Here is a 19,540-nt window from a genome sequence, read left to right on the forward strand (position 1 = left end):
CTGTACGGCTGTGTTGCCTACGCTGTGTTAGCTGCACGGCCGAGTTGCGGATGTTGTTTTGCCTGTACGGCTGTTTTGCCTACGCTGTGTTACCTGCACGGCTGTCTTTCTTGGACCGTTGGTTTTCCTGAACTACTGTTCGCTTTATGTGTATGTATTGAACCTTGTACCAGCAACTGGAGCAGATTGCTGTACGCTCGTCTTGCCATTATAACCACGGGGCAATTACGGCTGTATGGCCAAAAGTATGTGCCATTTGTTTCATGTGGGCTATTGTTTTTATGATGTTTGAATATAGCTCAAGGGGTTGGGGCTTTATGTTATAATTTAGTTGATTAAGAAGTTTGTTTTTGTTTGTTTTGATTCCAATTTAGATTAAAATTGTATTATACTTTGTTTGATTTCTTTTTTTTTGATTACTGGATTTATATATTGTGGCGAGGGGGGCGTGGTCAAGTGGTCAAGTTCATCAAGTGCAGATGATGAACACCTGTGTCTGATTGCAGTGATTGGCGTAGAGACCGCATATAAGCTGCCAGGAATGAGTGAGCGGGGAGAGAGAGGCTTGGGACTTGCACGCGACCCGCAGCACACGCAGCACACGCTGGCATCGGACTGAGTTTATTTAAGTAGAAAGAGTTGCAGATCAAACGGACTGAGTTTTGCTAAAGTGGAAAGAGTGGTCATCTGACTGAACTGTGAGAGCTGGAGACATACAGCGTGAGCTGGTACAGCGGGCAGAGTGTTTCATATATTGTGCTGTAGTGTTTCACTACGGTGAAGGCGCACGAGCGCCCCTTTTTTTGTTTCTTTTCTTTTATTTCTAAATAAAGTGCGAGTCCCAATTCCGCCGACCCGGTCTTCTTCTTCCTACACCCACGCTGAGTTTCACTACACTGGTGCCGAAACCCGGGAAGAAGAAGACTGCCGCCGCCATGCAAAACCCGCCAGGAACGCCATTTCCGGACCTCATCCAAACGCTTGCAGGTCTTCACAGGGAGCAACACCACGCCCTTCTGGCCGTAAAGGAGGAGCAAGACCAGCGGTTTCAGATGCTTCTCCAAGGCCAGCAAGAAGACCGCAAGCTGTTCCGGAGCTGGCTCGACCGGGAGATTCGGGCCGTCCCTGATCCAGCTACGGCCTCGGCCCCGCCCCTGCCTCTCAATAAGATGGGACCCCAGGATGATCCGGAGGCATTCCTGGACCTTTTTGAGAGGTCGGCCAAGGCCCGGGGATGGCCCAAAGCGGACTGGCCCATGCGACTCATCCCACTGCTATCGGGAGAGTCGCAGATAGCCGCCCACCAACTGCCAGTCCAGAATCTCCTGGTCTATAAAGACCTGAGGCGCGCCATTCTTCAGCGGGTCGGTCGGACCCCTGAACAACATCGCCAGCGGTTCAGATCCCTGAGCCTGGAAGAGTCCGGCCGACCCTTCGTCATGGCGCAACAGCTCCGGGACTCCTGCCGCAGATGGCTGATGGCCGACGGAGGCGACGTCGAGGACGTTATCAACAAGGTGGTACTGGAACAATTCATCTCCAAACTGCCCAAGAAGACTGCCAAGTGGGTCCAGTTCCACCGCCCGACGTCGCTGGACCAGGCCATCCACCTGGCGGAGGATCACATGGTGGCGTGCTCAGGGGCCGGCGAGCCCCTTCCATCTGTCTCTCTCTCTCCCTCTCTCTCTCTCTCGTCCCCTTCTCTCCCCAAACCTGTTCCCCTTCCCAGGTCTCGTGGGGGGCTGATGCCCTGGCCGGCGCTGAGATGGAAAACGGGGGCTCCGGCGGAGCCTGTCCCCGCATTCAGGGCACCACCCAGGGGGGCTGCGTCCGTCGACCACTCCGCTCCGATTCCGGCAGCCCTGCACTCTCCACGCCAATCCCTTGACCCGCTTCCCGCCACTGGGGCGGCGGGGAGGCCTGGGCCGGCCTGTTGGCGCTGCGGGGACCCGGGACACTTTATCGACCGGTGTCCGGTGATGGAGGTGGGGACACTGATCCGGGTTCCCGACGCGCCACAGGCTGCCCCCGATCAAGCTGGCCTGTACCAGATACCAGTGAGTATCATGGTTAGAGTGCGGGGTGTGCACGGGGTGGTGGTAAGTTATCCTATAATGCCTGTGCTAATTCAATTTAGGGGACAAAAGCATAGCGTAGAGGTAGCAGTTACTAACCCGCACCTCCGGCATCCGCTAATTCTGGGAACGAATTGGCCTGCTTTTAGTAAATTATTGGGGTCTTTATGTGCGGATGCCCCTTGGGAAAAGAAAAGCAAGGGAAAGACAGCGGTTGTTCAGGTGGGAGATGCTGAGCCGGGACCTCTGGCGTCTGCTGCAGGGGAACGGAGTACTCGGGAGAGAACTATCCTCACAGACCGCGATGGTTTTCCCCTGGAGCAGTCCCAGGACGAGACGTTAAAACATGCGTTTAATCAGGTCCGTTCTATCGACGGCCAGGTGCTCCACCCAGACCAACCGCTCTCTTATCCCTATTTTGCTATTATAAAAGATAAGTTGTATCGGGTGACCCAAGACACCCAGTCAAAAGAGGATGCAACGCAGTTGTTAGTTCCTAAAAGCCGCTGGGAAATGCTTTTTCAGGCGGCTCACTGTAATCCCATGGCCGGGCATTTAGGTCAAACGGCGACACTAAACCGTCTCATGGCCCGGTTCTTCTGGCCGGGCATTCACGAGAATGTGCGCAAGTGGTGCACGTCTTGTCGTGAATGTCAGTTGGTGAATCCACCGGCCAATCCAAAAGCACTATTGTGCCCCCTTCCGCTAATGCAGGTCCCCTTCGAACGAATTGGTATGGACCTCATCGGGCCATTGGAACGGTCAGCACGTGGGCACCGCTTTGCGTTAGTCCTGGTGGATTACGCAACGCGGTACCCTGAAGCAGTCCCGCTCCGTAACATTTCTGCCAAAAGTGTTGCGAGCGCGCTCTTTTCATTAATCTCCCGGGTAGGAATCCCCAAGGAGATTCTCACCGATCAGGGCACGGCGTTTATCTCACGAACTATTCATGAACTTTATGAATCATTGGGCATTAAATCGTTTCGCACTAGCGTCTACCACCCACAGACAGACGGCTTAGTGGAATGGTTTAATCGCACTTTGAAGTCCATGATTCGGAAGTTCGTTCACGAAGATGCCAAAAATTGGGATTAAGTGGCTAGATCCCCTCTTGTTCGCTGTACGCGAGGTCCCCCAAGCCTCCACGGGGTTTTCCCCCTTCGAGCTTCTCTATGGGCGTCAGCCCCGCGGGGTGTTAGACGTTCTTAGAGAAACTTGGGAGGACGGACCGACCGCTAGTAAAAACGAAATTCAGTATGTCTTGGACCTGAGAACAAAACTCCACACTTTGGGGCGGCTATCAATGGAGAATTTGTTACAGGCCCAGGACAGACAGAGTCAGCTGTACAACAGGGGGGCTAGACTTCGTCAATTTGCACCGGGAGATAAAGTGCTTGTATTACTCCCTACTTCCAGCTTTAAATTACTCGCAAAGTGGCAAGGACCTTTTGAGGTCACACGGCGGGTCAACAATCTCAATTATGAAGTAGTTTGAACAGATAGGGGTGGAGCACATCAAATTTATCACCTCAACCTCCTCAAAAAGTTGGTTGAGGCAGAGTCAGTGATGCTGGCAATGGTAGTGAGCAGAGAGGAGGATCTCGGGCCAGAAGCGAACACAAAACCAAAATCTCTCGCGCTGGCTCTTGGTGGAGATCACCTCTCACCCTCCCGGACGGCTCCCCGGCCTGAGTCGGGCGGTGGGGGTATATGGCGAGGGGGGCGTGGTCTCGCGAAGTCTGTAGCGAGAGACGAGTCAGCGAGCTGTGCGGTGAGTAAGTAGGTCAAGCGCAGATGATGAACACCTGTGTCTGATTGCAGTGATTGGCGTGGAGACCGCATATAAGCTGCTAGGAATGAGTGAGCGGGGAGAGAGAGGCTTGGGACTCGCACGCGACCCGCAGCACACGCTGGCATCGGACTGAGTTTATTCAAGTGGAAAGAGTTGCAGATCAAACGGACTGAGTTTTGCTAAAGTGGAAAGAGTGGTCATCTGACTGAACTGTGAGAGCTGGAGACATACAGCGTGAGCTGGTACAGCGGGCAGAGTGTTTCATATATTGTGCTGTAGTGTTTCACTACGGTGAAGGCCCACGAGCGCCCCTTTTTTTGTTTCTTTTCTTTTCTTTCTAAATAAAGTGCGAGTCCCAATTCCGCCGACCCTGTCTTATTCTTCCTACACCCACGCTGAGTTTCACTACATATTATATATATATATATATAGTTTTCTTTATACTGCCTTTTTATAACCATTGCTGGTTTCGGCAGTTATTGTTTGCATCTCGTGATAAGTTTATTCCTTGTTTGATTTATCTGATATTGAATTTATATATATTTATTTTCTTTATTTTGTTGTTGTTTTTCTACTGGTTCTTTAGAACCATTGCTGGTTCTGGCAGTTATTGTTAATATTCTGTGATAAGTTTGTTAGTTCTTTTCAATTAAAGATATTGATTTTCTATTCTTTTTGGTGAATCTTTATTAATGGAGTGTGTGTGCGCTTGTTTCGTTCTTTTTTTGTAACAGTGACTGAGAGCCGATGGTGGTGTTGGTGTCTGGGTGGTAGTGTCCCCTTCCAGTGTGCTGTTGACTTTCTCGTTTTCCTTTGTGTTCACTGTGGTGTGGTTGTGTGTTTACTGGGGGACTTTCCCTGGGATTCCTAACTGCCTTTGACTCCTTTCTCCTCCATTGGTAAGCCTCAGCATTTCTAAATTAATTCTTTTGTGTTTTTTTTGTTTTTGTTTTTTTCTTTTCTTTGGTGTTCTCTTCCCCGAGAGATGACTGTTTTACATTGTTTTAAATGATTGAAATAAATGGTAGTACCATCAAATGATACCCTTAAGCGATGTCATCAGGATACACATACACCGGTAGGCAGTGGCCCACCTTACCAGGTGACCACGTCGTGGTCCACCAGAATTTATAGTTTACCCACCTCTTTTTTTACCACTACACCTCTGATAACGGTATAAAGTGATCCTACAGCTGTAATGAAAATTACTCTTCATTGTTTCCTCACATTGATGTGTTGAGCTGTTTCCTCAAACTCTCCTTTCTTTTTTTCATTGTGTTGAAGTTTCTGCTGTAAGGACTTCAGTGCTGTATTGAGCTCCTCCTATAATTGAACAAAAATACATTAAACACCAGATTACAGTGAAGAGAAGAAAATACAGTATGATCATACAATTCTGTGGAAAAGTATTTACCCCCACCGTAAATTCTTCTGTTTTTGTGTAAATCTCATACTAAATTGATTCCGAAATGAAAACTTAGCATAAAACAAAGGGCAACCTGAGTGAAAACAAAGTAAAGTTTGTAAATGACAATGTTATTTACGGAAGCAAAAAAATGTTGTTCAGCTGGACTAAACTCAACCAGTCCTGATCACTGCAGCCCTGTTCAATCAAATAAACACTTAAATAGGACTTTTTCAACAGCATGAAGTTGGTTAAAAGGTCTTAAACAGTAACACACTATTGACAAAGGTGAAAGAAACTCCAGGAATAATGATGAAGACGGTGATTGGAATGCATTCGTCTGTGATGGATTACAAAGCTTTTTCAAAGGCTCTTGGACTCGAAGAACCACAGCGAGTGCCGTTATATCCAACTGTAAAAAACGTCTCTGGTTACGTATGTAACCCTAGTTTCCTGAAGGGAACGAGACGCTGCGTGACAACGCTTTGGGAACGCCCCTGCGTGAGTGCGTCATGAAGCACGTATGAAATCAGTCCAATGGCGAGACGGAACATCATAGGCGGGTGACGTCATCGACCAGGAAACTATATAAGCACCCTAAAACACAAGCGCGTCAGCTTCTGATAAGACTGAAGCAAGTGCTCACGGACATGCTGGGAGTATGGCATAGACACGCAGCGTCTCCTCCCGAGAGAAGCACCACTCAAAGGGACGTGGTAAGCAGATAAGGCCGCCACATACACCTTCAGTGTGGAGTGGGGTAACCCTGTGGAGAAACGCTCCTGAAGGAATTCCAGCACTGCACCCACCGGGCAGTTAACTGGGTCCAGCTGGTGTTCTCCACACCAAGAGGTGAACATTTTCCACCTCAAGGCATATAATTTCCTAGTGGCCGGAGCTCTGGAGTGGAGGATGGTCTCCACGACCTCAGTCGAGAGACCAGATTCTATGAGCTGGGCCCCCTCAGAGGCCAAGCTCACAATCTCCATAGATCTGGGCGGGGGTGAAGTATCGACCCGCTCGCCTGAGAGAGAAGGTCCCTCCTCATCGGAATCTCCAGAGGAGAGCCGTCGAGGAGAGAAATTAGGTCCGCAAACCAAATTCGGGCCGGCCAGTACGGGGCCACCAACAGTAGACTTACCCCGTCCTGGAGAACCCTCTCCAGAACTCCTCGGAGCAGAGCAATCGGGGGAAATGCGTACAGGCGTGACCTCGGCCACTCCTGTACCATCGCGCCCTACCCCAGAGGGGCTGGAGGACTTAGGGAAAACCACAGTTGGCAGTGTGATGTTTCCCTGGATGCAAATAGGTCTACCTCGGCACGGCCGAAATGTTTCCATAGGAGCTCCACCACCTCGGGGTGGAGTCTCCACTCCCCGGGCCTCAGCCCCTGCCTCGACAGGATGTCTGCCCCCTGATTCAAATATCCCCTGGGATATAAATCGCCCGAGGTGAAAGAAGCTTCCCCTGGGACCATAGAAGGATCTGGCGAGCCAGCTTGTATAATGGGCGCGAACGCAAACCCCCCTGATGGTTTATATAAGAGACCACCGATGTGTTGTCTGACCGGACAAGAACAGGGTGACCTCTCAGGTCTGGGAGGAAGTGTTTCAGAGCTTGAAACACCGCCATCATTTCTAGACAATTTATGTGCTAATGAAGATGATGGTCCTGCCACAGACCCTGGGCCGAGCGACCACTCATGATCGCCCCCCAGCCTGTGAGAGAGGCGTCCGTCGTTAGTGTTACACGACGACGCGGATCCCCCAACACAGGACCTAGGGACAGGAACCAAGGTTCTTTCCACATAGCCAGAGCACGGAGACACCGTCGCGTGACCCTGAGCTTGCGGAGCGGGTTTCGCCTCGGGGAGAACCCCTTGGTCCTCAGCCACCACTGCAGTGGTCTCATGTACAGCAGGCCGCAAGGTATAACGTTGGACGCTGCTGCCATCAGACCCAGAACCCTCTGATATTCTTTTACAGTGAGTGACTGGCCTAGCTTTGCCTGTTTGACGGCTAAGAGAATCGAAGCTATACGAGCAGGAGACAGATGTGCCTGCATCGTCGTCGAATCCCAAACCACGCCCAGAAAAGTGGTCCTCTGTACTTGAGAAAGCACACTCTTCTTGGCGTTGAGCCTCAACCACAACTTTTTGATATGGGCGGGAACGACATCTCAATGCTGAATCGCCTGATGTTCCGATTGAGCCAGAATCAACCAATCGTCGATATAGTTTAAAATGCGGATGCCCTGGAGTCGCAGCGGAGCCAAAGCTGCATCTATACATTTCGTGAAAGTTCGGGGAGACAGTACTAGGCCGAACGGAAGAACCCGATACTGGTACGCTTCGCCCCCGAAAGCGAACCTCAGGAACTTCCTGTGTTGTGGAAGGATGGAAATGTGGAAGTATGCGTCCTTTAGATCTATCGTGACAAACCAGTCCTCGGACCTGATCTGTGACACGATCTGCTTGAGAGTCAGCATCTTGAACTTGAGCTTCCCTACTGAGCGATTTAATAGATCTAAAATTGGACGCAACCCCCCATCCTTTTTCGGAACGATGAAATATCGGCTGTAATAACCCAACTCTCTGCTGGGAAGAAGAACTCATTCTATAGCCCCCTTCAGCAGCAGAGTTTTCACCTCCTGTTCCATAACCAGAGCCTGCTTGGGGTCCACCACTGTGGGAAGATCCCCTCTGAAGCGTGGCGGGCATGATCTGAACTGAATCGCGTACCCGTGCTCGATAGTCTGCAGGACCCAATGAGATACATTTGGAAGGCTTTTCCACTCTGCCAAAAATTCTACTAAGGGTACCAGTCTCTCGAGACTGGCCTCTGGAATATTTTGAGTGGCAGACGCAGTGCCCTGTAACGGCGCACCGGCAGGGAACAACTGGTCTAACCGCACCACACCGCTCCTCGGAGCGAGCGAGCGTCCCTCGGGAAAGCGCTCGCTGGGACCGTCTACGCCCAGGCACGTAGGCGGGGTTGGCAGAACGGGCCCCTGAGGGTACCGAGAGAGAACGGGCGCCGTGTACTGCGGCGAACACCTTTCTCTCTTGGTGGGGACCACCCTCAGTACCCTGACATTTGTGGCGTCAGGGCTTCTTCGACGAAGCCATCCTGGCGACAATAACCGTCCTCAAATCAGTTTTGCCCCTGGAAGGCCTCGACTGAGAGCACCGCGCCTCGGCCCAGTCTTGCTGGGGAGGAGCACGAGACGCGACGCTCCTTTTCTGTTGCGCCCTTTGCGAGGAGCTACTCGATGGCCGGGGCTGCTCCCGCCCAGCAGCCCCGGGGACATGCACCCTGAGGGGGAGGAACTTCTTGAGCGCCGCCGCCTGCTTCTTCTTTTCTTGAAACCTCTCGATGACCGTATTTACCGAGTCACCGAAGAGGCCAGCAGTCGACAGCAGGGCGTCCAGAAGGAAGGATTTCTCTTTCTCCTTCATGTTGGAAAGATTTAGCCATATGGGCCTCTCCGTTGCCACCAGGGCTGCCATAGATCGGCCTACTGATCTGGCCGTCTCCTTGGTGGCACGGAGAGAGAGATCAGCTGCCTGACGTAACTCTCTCAATACATCAGCACTCAATTCCTGCCCCTCACTAATATCTTTCAACAGATCAGCTTGATAGGCTTGAAGAATCGACATAGTGTGTAAACAGGATGCTGCCTGTCCAGCCGCCGAGTAAGCTTTACCCACCAGAGCCGAAGTGTTTCTTAGTGGTCTGGTGGGCAACGCCGGTGTCTTGAAGGACGATACCGTGTCAGGAGAAAGGTGGCTCGCCAACACTTCCTCAGCCTTAGGCATTGCCCCATAGCCATAAGATTTCGCCTCAGAAATATTAGAATATAACGATGTTTGTTGTGTGAATATTCTGGATGAAACCGGTCTTTTCCACGATCTCGAAACCTCGGTGTGGAGATCAGGAAAGAATGGCAGACACCGGCGTAGAGGTGCAGCGCGAGATGGAAAAAATCTCTCATCCAGCTTGTTCTTAGATCTAGACTCCTGTCTATAAGCTGGCCACTCAATGCTTAATTTTTCAACTGCACGAGTCAACACCTCTATAAGCTCCTCACTAGCAGGATACTGAAGTGACGAGTCCCCAGTCTCTGCAGTATCCACACTTTCAACGTCCAGTTCCTCAGAACTGGATAGCTGAAGTGATGGTGCCACAGCCCAGGCGGAAGAAACCGCAGCGTGTGCTTCCAAACCCGGATCTGAGGCGCTGGATCTACCAGGTAAGGGCAGAGATAGGGCATAGCCCGTCTCCATCCCCGCTGATAGATCCAACCACGAGCCCCACGATTGAAGCCTCCGCTGTGCCTCGGCAGCAGCGGGACCCGACCGCGGGGAGAGCGCACCGAACCACTCTTCTCGAAGAGGGCTCGGCGGGAGCGGAGCGTTTTCATGGACAAAGTGCTCGCAATGCAAACAAACAGCTCCCTCGAGAGCTGACTGGGCATGCTGCACTCCCATACAAACAACACACAGATCGTGAGTGTCCCCACCTGTGATGTAGCGTGGGCAGGGATGAACTGCTGTTCGCTCGCCATTATATATATATATATATATATATATATATATGTGTGTGTATATCGTCTTTTTATATAGTTTTTTTTAAATGTGAAAAACTCCTGCCTAGCAACTTATAGGGACAGACAAAAACACTTGAGAGACAGACTGATATGATTTCTCACACAGACAGTTGCTGAAGATTCAGAAGCTGACGCGCTTGTGTTTTGGGGTGCTTATATAGTTTCCTGGTCGATGACGTCACCCGCCTATGACGTTCCGTCTCGCCATTGGACTGATTTCATACGTGCTTCATGACGCACTCACGCAGGGGCGTTCCCAAAGCGTTGTCATGCAGCTTGAGTTCCCTGATATGGAACTTGTTACAATAGCAAACCTTCCCAGAAGTGTCTCAAAGCCACCAAAGGGCCAAGAACAACATCATAGGAACTGAATTTGTCTTATTTTCTACCAGAAAATGCTAAAGGACAATATCCTATCTTTAGTCTGCAAACTGAAGCTCAAGCAACAAAACAATGATTCAAAGAATAGTGAGTAAATCCACCTCTGAACGGCTCAGAAAAGCACAATTACAATTTTGGAGTGAACTTGTCAAAGGCCTGACCTGAAACCTTGACAGTGGTTGTGAAGCAGTGTCACAGTGAGACAGTGTTATCTATTGTGGATTAGCATTAATCCTTGTGTTTATTCCAGACTGTTTACATAGGTCAGTCATGGATTAGCTGTCTTTCAGTAATGTTCATGTGGAAAGCATCTGTGATCAAGATCTGACTTTTGGCAGAATTTTTGTTCAACGCCCTTTGTTTATTTATAGGAGATATATAGGAGATTTAAGATTCGAATATGAGATTCGAAGATGGCGGCGCTATCTGCTATCTGCACCATCCTCAAGCAGACAGATGATAAACCTGGTTTTTGTTGTAAAATCAACGCCAAACAAGGGGAAATGATCAATACTTCGATTGAGAAAGCCATAGTCGTAAGCTATATTTTTGCCCTTCGGATTTTATCCCTGCGCTGCTGTTGGACAACAAACCTACAGCAAAAAGACAAAGTAAACAGCATGTTATTACCTTCGATCCACACAGCCAGTATGTGACCCACTCCATGATACTGAAAGATGGTAAAGGGACTTCTCTGACAAAACAGCTTCGATCCACGGAGAGAGAAAAAACATCTCTGCGACTGAGGAGATCAGTCGGCTATTTTGCTATCACTCTCCTACTTGCAGGCGATATCCATCAGAACCCTGGTCCTAACTCCTGCTGTAATGGTGGCTTACAACTCACAACTGCATCTACTGGACAAGGTAGGCCCACTGTTGATTTTAAACTGTATCACCCCATGACTGAGATGTCCCAATGAAGTCATCCACCGCACTCTATTCAGTCGGTTCCGGTAAATGCGCTTCCAGCGCTTCCAACTATCCCAAAAGTGTGTGATAAATTACCCATTCATAAACAACGTAAACTTCTGCTGTTTCAAACAACAAATCATGCAAAAGTTTTATGGGACTCGCACGCAAAACCTAAAGGGTTATGTCACAGGCCGGAGTGGGGACAGAGCCCAGTAGCCCACCACCCGTACCAACTACCACTCTGAGGAGCTACACCAAGGCAACACCACGAGGTCGGAAATGAGATAAGTTAAATGAGTTGTCTTTATTAGATATTAAAACATACTTAAAATAGTATCAACTTGGGGAACTGAACTCCTTCTATTCTTCCTAGCGACCAGGGAACTCAGGATGCTCAACACCCAAGGATCTTCCAACGAGTAACCCGGAACAGAAAGAGGAGCTGGCTTGCTCTGCTTCTTCAGGACAGCGATGGGTTTCAGAATGATCAGACTGCAAGGGTCTTCATGTAAGTAACTCAGAGCAGTGTGAATGACTGGCTACCTCTATTTCCTCAGGACAGCGGTGTAGCTCAGGATGCTCGGACTATAGGGATCTTCAGGTGAGTAACCCGGAACAGTAGGAGGAGCTGGCTTGCTCTGCTTCTTCGAGACAGCGGTAGGGTTCGGGATGACCGAACTACGAGGATCTTCAGGTGAGTAACTTAGAGCAACATGCGTGTCCAGGTTTCTCTTTTTCTCCCGGGGCAGCAGTGGAGTTCAAGATACCTGAGGTGCGGGGTCTTTGGAACTACCAGGAAGTTCAGGAGTTGGCGGTCTTCGAGGTTGGTGAACTCAAGGCGACGTGAATGACTGGTTCTCTCTGTTTCTTCAATACAGTAGTAGAGCTCAAAATACCTGAGGTACAGGGTCTTTGGGACTAATAGGAGGCTCAGGAGGTGGCGGTCTTCAAGGTCGGTGAACTCAAGGCGGCGTGAGTGACTGGTTCTCTCGGTTTCTTCAATACAGCAATAGAGCTCGAAATACCTGACGTGCAGGGTCTTTGGAACCACCAGGAATCTCAAGAGGTGGCAGTCTTCAAGGTCGGTGAACTCAAGGCGGCGTGAGTGACTGGTTCTCTCTGTTTCTTCGCTACAGCAATGGGCACCTGCACACATCTACACACAGTCAAATTGTAGAACCTCCCCACACCCCAAGGGGCTGGATGATCTCAGGGAAGATTTTAGAGTGACGGGATATTTCAATCTTCCTCACAATTGTGCATACATCAATCCCTCCACAATCCCACACGTGAACACTTCAATTCGTAAGCACTGCAACTCTAGAAATACCTCACAGTGGATTTAAGCCTTCACTCCATTTGGCCTGGATCATTCCACCAGCAGCTCGTATTCAGACAGGAGGGGGGTGTAACATCATTATGACTGCATGGAGCTTTTTACGAGAAAATGAACGTGCCTTCCAATCACCAACTTCAACCACACGAAAGAGAGAAACAGCAAACCAGCACGAGCCCTTCAATATATCACAATGCCTCCATGAACACAGACGAGGTGCTTCTAAAACAATTAGGAATCAGGTAGTTAACTTCTCTCCAAATGACGGTCTTCACACTCACAATGACAATCTTCGTCCCAGCCAGCTCTGGTATTCTCACTCACTCACTCGCTCGCTCACTTCCGATTTGATACAGCTGCTACGAATTTCCCCGTTTTCCTTTCGAGTCAGCCATGACAGCGAACCGGAACCGGCCTGGTGTTACCCCGGAAGTGCTCCCCAAGGGAATCACGCGCTGATTTTTTTGGTTCCGCCTTCGTCACCCGGTGACAGTTACTCGGGGGACATTTAAACATTAGAAGTGTTGTTCAAAGACTGATCAACTCGAAAAGCTACTTATGGACTCAAATCTGGATTTCCTTTGTTTGTTGGAATCATGGCTGACAGTTTCATCACCGGATACAGCATACCCAGCATACCTAGTACCACGGTATAATATCTTAAGAAAAGATTGAAAGTCTGGCAGAGGAGGTGGGCTACTGATGTATGTTAAAGACCGTATAAACTGTAATGAAAGTTAACTAAACGGTATGGATATTGAATGTATGGCAGTAAGAATAATTTTATCTACCAGCATGTCATTCACTGTTATTTGTATATATAGACCCCCGTCATCAAATAGTATGTTTTATGAACACTTGAGAAATATTTTGAAAGAATTTGACATGAACAAAGAGTTGATTTTGATTGGAGACCTAAATATCAATTGGACTGAGAAGTCAAAAAGGAAAAAACTTAAAGATATAACAAGTCAATGTGACCTAACACAATTGATACAAGGTCCCACCAGAATCACCCCATCATCTCAGACACAGATTGATCTTATATTTAGTAATAAACCAGAAAGAATAACTAAAACATTAATTTTTTTGATGGGGTTATCGGATCATAATCTGGCAATGGTATCAAGGAAATTAATGAAACAAAGGTTCATATACCAGCAAGAAAGTAACAAGGTCTTAAACATTATGCCAAAGAGGTTTATCAATGAGTTTGAAAACCAGTTGAATCAACTAACTTGGAGTGAGATCTTGTCCCCAGAGGACTTAGAGGTTGCTTCCAGGAGCTTAATGACTAATGTTAATAGCGTTAGAAATGAGTTTGGTAAAAGTGTTACACACTCCAGAAAAAAGCAAAATCTGCCCTGGCTTAATGAACAAGTATGGAATTTAATGAAGCAGAGGGATCATGCATTAAAAACTGCAATTAAGTCAGGGTTAGTCCATCATAGGAGAACCTTTAAACAATTACGTAATAAAGTTGTAAATGAATTGAGAAAGGCAAAAGCAAAGTTTTTTATTGATATTATACATGATTCAAAAGGTAACAGTAGGCAAACTTGGGAAAACATCAACAGAGCTTTAAAGAACACCAGAAAAGAGATAAAGAGTTTGAATTACAAGTACATGGAACCTTAACTAATGACAAAGATCAAATTTCTTCTATGTTTAATAGCTACTTTATAGATTCAGTTCAAGATCTGACACAAGGCTTTGGTATAAGAGAGAAGGTCATTACACCACCAAATGATAATTTTCCACTGTTTAGCATCTCTAAAGTTCCAGAATCTTCGATAATTAAAATCTTAGGCAAGCTTTAGAACTCTAAGGCTAAAGATGTTTTTGCTTGTGATTGTGCATTTCTGAAGAAGTATAAAAGCATCCTTTGTACTCCAATTTTGTTCACCTGGTAAATCTATCCATTAAACAAAGTTTTTTTTTCCCAATGCCTGGAAATCAGCTGTAATAACCCCTATTTTTAAGGCTGGAGATGCAACTAATATAACCAACTATTGACCTATTAGTATCCTCCCTGTTGTTTCCAAAGTAATGGAAAGAATAGTCTGTGACTGCTAGCCTATTTAAATCAAGGCCATTTTCCACTGCACCCTATGCAGTTTTGATTCAGGAAACATCACGCCACAGAAACAGCTACTTATTTTATCGAGCAAATAAAATCCAGCATTGACAATGGAGGGGTTGTTGGGGCTGTTTTCTTGATTTTAAGAAGGCGTTTGATACAGTGAATCGTAATGTTTTGTTATCCAAACTGTCAAAGATTAACTTCTCTCTCAATGCTCTGACATGGATGGAGTCTTATTTAGATTCTAGACAGCAGTGCACTAGGATTGATGATAAATGCTCCTCCTTTGCTAATTGCACTACTGGAGTCCCTCAGGGATCTATTTTAAGACCAATTTTATTTAGTTTATATATTAATGACTTGCCATCGATCTGCCCAGAAGTTCACATCCCAATGTACGCAGATGATACAGTTATCTATACCCATGCAAAAACTAGAGAACAAGCCGCAGCAAAACTTACTGCAGCCTTGACCAAAGTATCAGATTGGTTAACTCTTAACTGTCTTACTCTTAATGTAAGCAAAACAGTGGGCATGTATTTCTCTATCAAGAGAAATGTTACACAACATCAGCCCGATATCTGTATTTTGGGAGAGGTGATACATATTGTTGATCATTTCAAGTATCTGGGCTTAATTATTGACTCTAACTTAAGTTTTAAAAAAAAGAAGATCTCCTATTATGTCAGAGCTAGTTTGGCAAATTTTAGACATATAAAGCATCAGTTGCCGATAGCCTCAGCTAAACTGTTTTTAAAAACAATGATCTTCTCACATTTATCTTACTGTTCTACGAGCTGGTCCCAGGCGGGTGGGACTACGCTAAAACCCTTATGTACCCTTTACAAACAAGCTGTAAAAATTCTTGACAAAAAAACAAGAAACTACCACCATTGCACCATCATAAAAAAATACAACTTATTAACCTTTGACAGTTTTCTAAGTTTTGTTGACATGTGCCTGATGTATAAATTGATCTATGATCTTGCACCACCTCCACTCAAGCATTGCGTGTCATTTTGCAGAGATAATGTAAGGGTCACCAGGGCTTCTGTTTGAGGTGACTGTTACACTCAATTTAGGAAGACTAAATTTGGTCAATCAGCTTTTTCATTTACTGTAGTAGAAAAGTGGAACTTAATTCCACATAATATTATAGATTGTGCAAGTCTCAGCGGTTTTAAAATGTCCATGAAGACTTGGCTGAAGGCGAATCAACTATGTGATCATTGACCTTTTTTATAACATGTATTGTATATTTGTATTTTGGTTTTTATGTGAGTAATGTTTTGTCTATATTGTCTTTTATTTTCCTTGCCCAGGGACCAAAGATGTAAATTAGCTGCATAGCTAACTCTGGTACAGGGCTTGAACTGTGCATGGTCCCTGACAAATAAACTAATAAAATAAATAAATAAATAAAACCAATTGAGAAGATGTGGCAGGACCTTAAACGGGCAGTTCATGCTTGAAAACCCTCCAATAAGGCTGAACTAAAGTTGTCCGCTCAATTGTACTCTTTTTTGTTTTTGCTAAATAATGATATCTATGAAAAAGGCCCCACTATTTAGTATGAGACACAAAAATATAAGAAATCAGGATGGGAAAATACTTTTACAGCACAGTTAATGTCATATGAAGTTTAAAATGACAATTGAAATAGTAATACATGAATGTGAGGATATCTATGTTTATGATTAATTATTGTTCTTTACACGTGAAAGAAGAAACATTTGTCTTACCTTATATAATGAAACCACTTCACTGATGGGTCTGAATGTGTGATTGGTGTGTTTCTCTGAGTCTCTGCACACTAAACACACAGGCTGTTTGTCCTCCAGACAGAAGAGTTTGAGTTTCTCACTGTGTAAACTGCAGATCTCCTCAGATCCTGATGAACGTTTCTCATTTCTCTCCTTCAGGAACGACTCACACAAGTTTTTTAATGTGAGATTAACTGGAGGATCATCTCTTGAGGATCTTCTCCGGCAGAGAGGACACTCCTGAGTTCCCTTAATTTTCCAGAACTGTTGTAGACACTCTTTACAAATACTGTGACTACAGGACAGAAAAACAGGAACCTTGAAGATTTCACAGCAAACAGGACAAATATAATCATCTTCTGCTGCTGAAGCCATTTTCACCGTTTGAGTCCTGCAAACTAAACTTTACTTTCACTTTCTGAACGACGGTTTTCACAAATGGATCACAATGAGAATCAAATATCTGCTGTCGGTTTAGAAATGAACATCACAAAAATCCTTCTGTAAAGTTTTTCTCCATCGATTGCTTATTCTTTATTGCTTTTGTTGAGACAAAGTCGGTGTGACAGAAAGGAGAAATAACAAGTCAGTCTCTTCCTGGTTAGTGTTGTAAGGAGGAGTTTATAATAATCTTTGGGTGTACAAACAGTTCAAACAGGAACGTCAGGATTTCTTCAGGTAAAATGTATTCAAACTGAACCTGGCATTGAAATGTTAAAAAATAATGCTGTGAAACTTTGAGTAAAGCACAAAAGAACAATTAAAATACAAAACTATTAATTATAAACGACCTCAAAATGCTTATACATGTTTTATTTATTGCTCTTTATTTGTCAGAGAGTTTATCCAGGGTCTGTCATGATGAAATCAAATCAAATTTTATTTATAGCACGACAAAAACAAATTGCCCATTGTGCTGTACAACAGAATAAATATCTAAAGAACAAAAAAAGAGCGCAAAGGGAGTTTACATCAAAAACACCAATCATAAAATTCAACATTATTTTTCTGTCATGCTCAAATCTTTGTCAGTGTAATGGGCAGGAATAAAGATCTGAGCGACTTTTGTTACGGCAAGGTGACTGGCTCAGAGTATCTCTGAAACTCAAGGTTTGTGTGTCGCTCCCGGTCAGCAGCGGTGAGGATTTACCAACAGTGTCCGAGGAGGGACGAACACACACCGGCGACAAGGTGTTGGACACACAAGACTCATCGATGGACGAGGACAATGAAGGCTATCCCGTCTGGTCCGAGCCAACAGAAGGTCTAGTGTGGCATAAGTCACACACAACTTTAATGATGTTATTGGAAGAAGTTTTACTTATATGGCACCTTTCCATAGCTCAAGGTCACTTTAGGAGGAATGTGTCACAACACACAGTGCATCACATTCTGCTGCATATGGGGCCGAAGACCAATCAGAGTGTCTATGATGACCCCTGTCCACCTTCAAAAGAGTCTAAAATGAGTATGAAAATAATTCATGTGCCTGGGAAGCAGCTGTTCACAGCAGATGTGATGTCAAGAGCACCGGTTAAACGGACTGATAACTTTAGTGATGTCAAAAGGCCCAATGAAACGGGGAGCCAATTTCCAAGTGGGCGTCTGAAGGGGTAAATTGCGTGTGGAGCGCCAAACTCTCTCTTCACACACATACCTGGGAGCTTTGGACCGGTGACGGTTGGCGACACGACGGGTGCGTTCCCTGGTCCGGCAAAGAGCTGACCTCACCCTCCTCCAAGTGTGACGACAGTGCAGTATAAAGGCCTAGACCGAGGGAACAGCGGCATCGGGTTCCTGAGAGGGAAACAGAGGCGGGTGGTAGCCCAGATAACAAGAAAATTCGGGACGACGACAGCAGAGAATTATTATTGAACACTTATATCTTCTAAATGTGAATTTTATCATTGTTTTGGAGCACACTAGCTTATAGATAGCCTTAAGGCTAACGTTCAAATTAAAAGCCAAAAAACTTCTATTTCGATTTCATGGGGACTTTACTGTTCTTACCAGTATCCTCATTAGTGAACATGATATACTGATTCACCACCTAGTGAAGTTAGGGAGCTGATTGTGATGGATGTGAAATGTTGAATTTTCTGTCGAACCACTGAATTTGTCGAATATTGTAGGTTGTATTTTTAAACAGAATGAACATTTTGGAAGTAAAATCTGAAAGGTAATATGGATGATAGAATTTTTAATAATGAAAATGTGTGTGAAATGTGTTAAATTGAAATATTCACATCTTAAAAATAGCCTACAATGTTGAATGTCAGCCCATAAAAATGCCTAAAAATACAATGCATTAAAATGCAAGCACCTTAATGCAGTGCATACTTTTTTCAGTTTCAGTCAAATATATTTTTTTGCAATTCAACAAGCTTTTTTGTTTCAAAAACATTTGGCATTATTACTTCCATAGACTGTAGATCAGTTATGTTCTAGTTCCTCATTCCTGCTCTTAGACCAAATATCATCCAAATATATATCTTTTTTTAACCACTATTTCCAATGAAAGGTTTTTATCTTCATTATTTTTTCTTGGAGTGGAGTTCAGCTAAGAGCAATGAAGCAACCACAGATGAGCTACAATAGCAGACAGGGCTCTAGGCCTTCTACTAAAGTAATAAGATATTAGTTAAGTTATTATACTAATAACATAACTTACTAATAAGTTTATTAGTTTATTTTCCCTACATTGCTCTAGTCTAATTAATACTTAAATACTGTGATGGACTACTGATTCTCTAAAGCCAATGACAGAAGATCCATTCTGAGGTTATTAAACTCTAAATCTAATGACACCAGATTCAACTGATGATTACAAAAGTAGGAGTCGTTTTTCTTGTATGAAAGAAGGAAAAATTTATTTTTAAAACCGAAAGCCCCATAAGTTTTCCATCAGTCTCTCCATGACGTACATATTACTCTTCCACCCTCATATAGGGATCAAACTATATAATTTTATTTCAGAATAGGGCTCCAAACAGTCCTTTGTGGGCTTTGTATGTTTGGATTCCCGCCACATCTTTCTAAAGCGGAAAAACAGAGCACTTACGTGATTTTACGCGCTCAACTCTTGATGTGATCTACACACTATAGACTGAGAGAAATAAACAATCCCGATGATTTGAAGATCGATGGATGTGGGCGGGGCTATGTGCGAGATACGTCACTAGC

The 19,540-nt window shown here is 45.6% G+C and overlaps 1 protein-coding gene across 2 annotated transcripts in view; it reads right to left on the minus strand.

The window, feature by feature from the left end:
- LOC143710664 (E3 ubiquitin-protein ligase TRIM35-like) overlaps window positions 1-17,002 on the minus strand; it is a 90,559-nt gene extending 73,557 nt beyond the window's left edge. The window contains exons 1-2 of one of the 2 annotated variants that reach the window (XM_077201678.1): window positions 16,337-16,995; window positions 5,095-5,190 (exon numbers count right to left, since the gene is read on the minus strand). In XM_077201678.1, coding sequence (XP_077057793.1) covers window positions 5,095-5,190; window positions 16,337-16,732 — 492 coding nt within the window. In that variant the 5' untranslated portion in view covers window positions 16,733-16,995. Of the gene's footprint in view, window positions 1-5,094; window positions 5,191-16,336 lie in introns of both variants that reach the window. The other variant, XM_077201689.1, reaches the window with a different exon arrangement.
- Between the last annotated feature and the right edge of the window lie 2,538 nt (window positions 17,003-19,540).

The sequence above is a fragment of the Siphateles boraxobius genome, unplaced genomic scaffold, assembly GCF_051911475.1.
Source record: "Siphateles boraxobius isolate OS27281-9 unplaced genomic scaffold, OSU_SipBor_1 117, whole genome shotgun sequence".
Taxonomy (NCBI): domain Eukaryota; kingdom Metazoa; phylum Chordata; class Actinopteri; order Cypriniformes; family Leuciscidae; genus Siphateles; species Siphateles boraxobius.